The 6,722-nt window shown below is 35.0% G+C and overlaps 1 protein-coding gene across 3 annotated transcripts in view; it reads left to right on the top strand.

Moving 5' to 3' along the window:
- The first annotated feature begins 1,280 nt into the window (after window positions 1-1,280).
- The window catches only part of LOC109212108 (PHD finger protein ALFIN-LIKE 4-like), a 7,073-nt gene continuing 1,631 nt past the window's right edge, over window positions 1,281-6,722 (top strand). For all 3 annotated transcript variants that reach the window (XR_002065809.1, XR_002065808.1, XM_019375719.1), the window contains exons 1-4: window positions 1,281-1,486; window positions 1,637-1,669; window positions 4,026-4,254; window positions 5,836-5,968. Coding sequence is in view for 1 of the 3 variants with exons in the window: in XM_019375719.1 (XP_019231264.1) it covers window positions 1,390-1,486; window positions 1,637-1,669; window positions 4,026-4,254; window positions 5,836-5,968 (492 nt within the window). In the remaining 2 variants the exon portion in view is untranslated. The remainder of the gene's footprint in view (window positions 1,487-1,636; window positions 1,670-4,025; window positions 4,255-5,835; window positions 5,969-6,722) is intronic.

Genomic DNA, 6,722 nt, shown 5'->3' with positions numbered 1-6,722 from the left:
AAATCTTATTTATCCGGTTCAAAAGAAATTAACAGAAATTTTTTATTGAATTTTTAAATTTAATACTGTATCTTTTTTATTTTTCTTCGTAAATTCCATTATGTGGAATCCAGAATTAAAACTGAAGACGGTATTCTTCAATATTGTAGATTTTTTTTTTTGTGAACAGTGTTAATTTAGGACAGAAAAGATATTAATTAATACGAAAGGGATTTAATTTAAATATATTTATATTGTAAATAATTTTTACACAAGGATTATTTTATTATAACATGTTATTCATGTAATTTTGTGACGTTAGCAAATGAGGCTTCTCAGCTTCTGGATAATTACTCATGTTGTATGTCCACAAACAAAAAAGAAAGAAAAAAAAAAAAAAACCAGTGCATAAAATAATGGGAGTAGAAAGAAATTGAAGGCTTGACTTTGAGGGTGTTTGGCTAAGCTTATAAGCTGGTCGAACTAGCTTATAAGCACTTTTCGGCTTATCTACGCATTTGGTAAAGTTAAAAGTGCTTATAAGTCAAAAATAAGTCAAAAGCCATAAGCTGGTCACCCCCAGCTTATGAATTTTTAGCTTATAAGCACTTTAAGTTTGACCAAGATTTTTACTATTTTATTCTTAAAATATCCCTTTTTAGAACAAAACTTCTACATCGATACTCACTGCCTCAAGTATTCAACCTAAACCCCCCCTCCCCTCCCCCCCCACCCCACCTCTTCAAGTTTGCAATTCCCATTGACTATTTAAGATAAACAAATTCTCTGTTCCTTTGCATATTTGTATCTATGTGAATCTTTGAACTGTATGTAATAAATGAGGATATATTAAATTTTTGGCGTATTGCTCTAGTGTTGTGGTGATGAAGACAACGTTTATTTCTTTTCAAATATTTTGTATTATTTAGATTTATTTTTTACTGAGAAACTTTTGTCAATTTATTTGTAATTATTATAACTTATGATTATATGCTTATTATAAAATAAATTATATTTATCATAAAAATTATCTTATCCAAGCACAATTGTTCTAAGGTTATCATCAATTTCAGCACTTGTAACCAAACACGTAACTGCTTATTTATTAAATCAGTTCCAACATTTAAAAATACTTTTTCAGCACCTAATGCTTATTAGCTACTTTAAATCAGTTAATCCAAACGGGCTCTTTGTCATTAAAGTGGGGGCAGAAAATCCAAACGTCATCCGGACTTTTCACACTTCTATCAAATCCAATTTTGACCAACGTTTTTGGTCAAAATATCAAATACCTCCCTAAATATTTTCATTTTTTTTCATTTCCCTCCAACATCTTCTCTCTCTTTCTGTGCTTTGTTCACTCTACACTCCCAGTTGTCTCTCTGCCTAATTTCTACAGAAACAAAAGGGATGGAAGGTGGTCAACAGTACAATCCTCGAACAGTTGAAGAAGTTTTTAGAGATTTCAAGGGTCGTAGAGCTGGCCTTATTAAAGCTCTTACTACTGGTATACAACTCAATTTTGCCCATTTCCCATTACTATTTGTCTTTTTCCTTGGGGTTTTTATTCTTTAATTTTCGATGGGTCGTGCTTGGATTTTGCTCAAGTTTCGTGCTTTTTGAATTCTGAGTTCTCTCTTTGATGTGGTTGGTGCAGATGTCGAAGAATTTTATCAGCAGTGCGACCCAGGTAAAAAAGAACTCGTCTTTTTGCTCCTATTTTTGAAGTGTACTGCTATATGCTGGTAACGGCTGGAGTTATTGTGGCTTTGGTAACTGTAACGCTTTGTTATTCTTTTATGTAGTACTGCAATTTTTCTAATGGTTTTGGCTAATTAGATTGTACATTTATGTTTCCATATTTTTTGGCTTATTGCGAAAATTTCCACCTGTGTGAGCTTCGCAAAGTCGGTTCCTAGGTCTAACAAAGGAGAAGGATATCGGTAGGTTGGTCATTAAAGTAAAATAATCAAAACTCTTATGAATCTTCTAAAAATTGAATTCGTTTGGATGTGTTCCCCTAAACACGTAATATATCTGCACCTTACTATAGTTTATATAGGGTAAGAGGTTTGATGATATTGGTGCGTGGGTGTGATTTGACACATAAAATTAAATTACGATTGAAATGGAGGAGCGCTACATGATTTCTATGTGATAGGAAAATATCTGACAAAATAAAACATATCCATAAGATAAATGTCATAGAAGTAGACCATTAAGATGGATATTTTGTCATACAAAATTAGACAAGATTATAAATTATCACATTTAGTAGATGGTGCAATAAACATATATGGACGGCAGGAGGAGAGGGCTCTTGAGATGGTTTAACCTTGTCCTACATAGACCTCTTGGTGCACCAGTCCCTAGGTTCAGATTGTGGTGGTTGAAGGTGTTAGATGGGCATGAAATGGACCTAAACTAACAAAGAGGGGAAGACAAAATCGATGCAGATTTAGCTCAGAGCAGAGTATAATGGAAGCAAAAGAACTATGTACGCAATACAACTAGCTGGAAATTGAATCTAAGAGTTGCACTCACACAACTAGATGGAATTAATCGTTAATTTTTGTTGCTATACTTCCGTTCCAATGTTTTCCAGGCGCATTCTTAGTCTGATTAGCTCTATAGAGACTTAGTGTAAGATTTAGAGAACTTCTGGTTTGGAGAATCTCTAATTTGCCTTAGAAGACAAAATAGTCAGTACTAAAATAAAATAGGTCTTATTAAAGTGGAAAGGATGCATAGGATTCATATAGCCACCCTTTCAAAATTGAGGCATAGCCCATTGATTGATTAATACTGCTTGTGCTGAATCTTTTCATTTGCCATCATGGCTTTGTGTGTTACTTATTTTATTATGAAAATCTTTTATAGCAATTACTGCTTTTACAGTTCTAATTAATCTGTTAGGCCTTCCTCCTAGTATCACATTTTACTGATGATTTTCGTTTTTAGTGTAGTTGGTGGAAGGGTGCCATTTTAGAATTGTAAGATTATTCAAGGTTCTTGAAGTACTTTAAAGTTGGGGTTGGAACCTATGTTGCTCGGACTCCCTGAATGTGGCCAGGTGCATGTTGGAAGGATCCGACATGGGTGCGGCAACATTTTGAAGAGTCCACACAACATAGGTTGGAATCATTAAATATTGCTACTTGTAATCTTGATAGTAGGTTGAATGAGTGAGACAATGTTGATACATAATAATCTTATTCTAATCGTTCACAGCCCGGGGCGAACACAAGATTTGTATGTGGGAACTTTCACGGGAAAAAAATGCAAGGAAATATTTGTCGCGAAGTTAGGGTGGAAATGATTTTTAAAAGGTATATTCAACCTTTAGAAGGGAATAATTAGCAAAATTTTGTAAAGCAAGTGGGGTTGCAGCCTCCAATCCACCAGATCTGCCAGCCTCCGTGGTCACAGCCTTTAGTATCTTTTGTTAGTTCAAATTCTCGGTGTATTTTTCCATTTCCTTTTGTATGCCAGAATTAATCGTTGTGGATTCATGTGTTCAAATTGTGTTTTGTCATGAATAGTTGTGAATGGGATCTCTCAAACCTTTGCAGAACTATTAGAATCATTCCTTATTTAAGCAAATACTTGCGCAACTCAAGCATCACGCGCGTCTTGCTACAGTCTTCATCTTGTACAAACATCGCAAGTCACCATTTTGCTATTGAAGGAAGAAGGATATATTTGGCTCCTCTCTTATCCCTCCCTCCCTTCCTCTATCCTTCTCTCTTTCTCAAACATGATGAAATTGATTTTCGATTGAAGTGCTATATTATCTCTACTATATTTTGAGTCAGTGCTAATGACACATATCTTGCTTAGGGTTGCATTAGTATATTCGCTATTCTTCCTGAAGTTTTCTCCTGCAGTTTTATTTTGAGTTTTTATAGACCCTTCTTGGCGATTGCATGATGTCTTGATTTACCTTCCCATCTAGTGCAATATTTGAATTTTATATCCCGAGGCCCTAAGCTGTACATTTTATTTTGAAGGGAACGATTTATGATTCAACTAACATTGAATTGCAGAAAAAGAAAATCTTTGCCTATATGGATTTCCAAGTGAACAGTGGGAAGTCAATCTACCAGCTGAGGAAGTGCCCCCTGAGCTTCCAGAGCCTGCTCTGGGGATTAACTTTGCCCGTGATGGCATGCAAGAGAAGGACTGGCTATCTTTGGTTGCTGTGCATAGTGATGCATGGTTACTTGCTGTTGCATTTTATTTTGGTGCTAGGTTTGGTTTCGATAGAGCTGATAGGTATGTTTTCTGTTTTCTCTTTAATTTCATCTCTTTTAGCTAAAATCAACTGTCTGAATTGCAAATTGGAGCCTTAACTGCTGTTGTAAAGTTAGAAAAACTTTGTTTTGATGGGTAAAGCAAGAACCTAAAAGGTGACATTTTTACTGTTTTACATATAGTTCTTGAGTTTTCCACTGGTTCACTTTTAACATTGTCCTCTACTGTTTATCTATTACTCTTTTATGAGTTTATGCTTGTTAATATGGTTGTTTTTAATATATTTTAGCTTGTCCTTTACTTCCCACATTTGGGTGCAATTTCATCTCATGATATTACAATATCATCTCATGATAATTACATAACTGTTACTTCTTTTGCCGAGTCTAATTCAGATGATGGCCCTGCCTAGTTTTCCTTTTAAATATTGGTATATTCTGGACTAGCAATTATTTATCTTCTCATTATTCCTTATTGCAAGTTAGTTAGTAAAATAGTCAGAGTTTACTTTATTGAATTTGTACTTCTGTTTCATGATACATGGCACCAGTGGTAGGGAGAGCAAGAGCTTTCGGTTTTCTAAAATATGCTGTTGCTGCATATTAAAAGTAACGATTATGCTTTTACTCAATTTATTATAGTAGGATAACCAATTAAAAGAAGTTGTTGCTGTGACATAAATTCATCATATGTATAACAATTAGAATATTGAAACTGAAGAGGTGATCAAGTAGAATGCTATGTAAGATTTACTACTCATAAAGTATGAAAGATAATTTATGAATATTGCAAGTTTACCTATAAAATTGTCTTCACCTCATCTCAATAGGTGATGGACCGCTGATGAAGCCAGTTGTGCCAAGGAACAGGTATTTTCATAGGAGTGTAAATTATGTCTAAATCAGCAGTGACTACTTTTATTTTCTATTTGGAGTAATAATGAAGGTACCCACTATCAGAGGGTACTACAATGATAGTTTTTCATGTAGTTATCGTTCGAGCGGGTGACCCTGAAACTTGAAAGCACATGCAGAATAAGCCGATATTTCAGGAGACAATATAAAAGTGGGTCCGATGACCGGTACTACAGTTTAACATAAGTTAATGTGTAGGTACAAGTACAAAAACCTCTCTGTCAAGGAGAATTTATCCCAAGGAACATAGAAAATATCCAGTACTTAGAGTGGTGGCCCCTGTCCAAAAAGGCGATAGAAGGTTATCATAGTTGAATGTCACAGTTCAATTTGTTGATTTTGTGGCATCCTAAATAAAACTTATTGTTTGCTTCATGTTGTACTTATGAAATGTGCACTGCTTTCTTTTCCCATGCTTATTTACGTTGTTGCTTTGTTCCTTGAAGTAATTTTCATTTTTCTATGTTGCAACACGTTATATATATTACAACATTATTACCTGGGAATATGACCTAAAAAAAAGTTCTGGGAAATGATAGGAAGTTACATGCAACCTGAGCTAAAATAACAATCTTGTACACATAAACTTGGCATAATATAACTTGCATACTACGTTGTGTTTTTTTCTTTTCTTTTTCTTTTTCAGTTTCACCATATTTTCTGAGGAGCCATTTATGTTGGGTTGCAGGAGAAGATTGTTCAATATGATAAACGATCTTCCCACAATTTTTGAGGTTGTGTCTGGGACAGCCAAGAAACAATCAAAAGAGAAATCATCAATGTCAAACCACAGCAGCACCAAGTCCAAGTCAAATTCCAAGGTAAGGAAAGCATCTTTATAGTTTCTTCATCCCACTCTCCCTTTTAGCCTGACCATTGGAAGTTTTTCCTTTTTCCTTTTGTTCCTTGAATGAATGCCAAGCTATACGTGTATGTCGTGTGTTTGCTGGCATCACTATTTGCCTGTTCACTCACTTGAGGTTCTTGGATAACAGGGTTTTAAGTTTTAGGTTTATGATTTTGGTACTTATTGAAGAAGATCTATGTTTTTGGTCACAGGTTATTTCAGCTGTCTTCAGACAATTCTATTCAAATTTCAGGGTTTTTAGATGTTTGAATCATTGGGGTGCTGGTAACATTCTTTAGGCATGTGTACAATTTTATGTTTCAGGTTTAACATCGTGGTAGAATCATGCTCTCTGGTACATTAAGATTCTACTTAAGTAAAATTTCTTCACTTCTAGCTGTAGTCATTAGTAGTGACAGATGCTAATATCAAGAAACATCTTCTTTGGGTCTTTGAGTAGCTGTTAATTCTCCTATCCTGTTTGAGGTTTGTGATGCATAGGCCCCATCTAGCTAGAAGGTTGACACCTTATCTCCTTCAAATTTGCAATTAGTTACTTTCTCCAACCAAAGCTTTGAACGGTCGAGTACTCCTACCCACTTAACACTCCTTCAGGCTGAGTACATCAGCCATCTGTATGCAAAACACGGGAACTTCTCCTGGTACACTAAGATCTCCTGATAATCAAGAAGTTGAAGTATTATGGTCTCTCTCTCTCTCTCTCTCTG

This window comes from Nicotiana attenuata, unplaced genomic scaffold, assembly GCF_001879085.1.
Source record: "Nicotiana attenuata strain UT unplaced genomic scaffold, NIATTr2, whole genome shotgun sequence".
Taxonomy (NCBI): Eukaryota; Viridiplantae; Streptophyta; class Magnoliopsida; order Solanales; family Solanaceae; genus Nicotiana; species Nicotiana attenuata.
The sequence above is the reverse complement of the archived record's forward strand: the minus strand, read 5'-3'. Positions and strand labels throughout refer to the sequence as shown.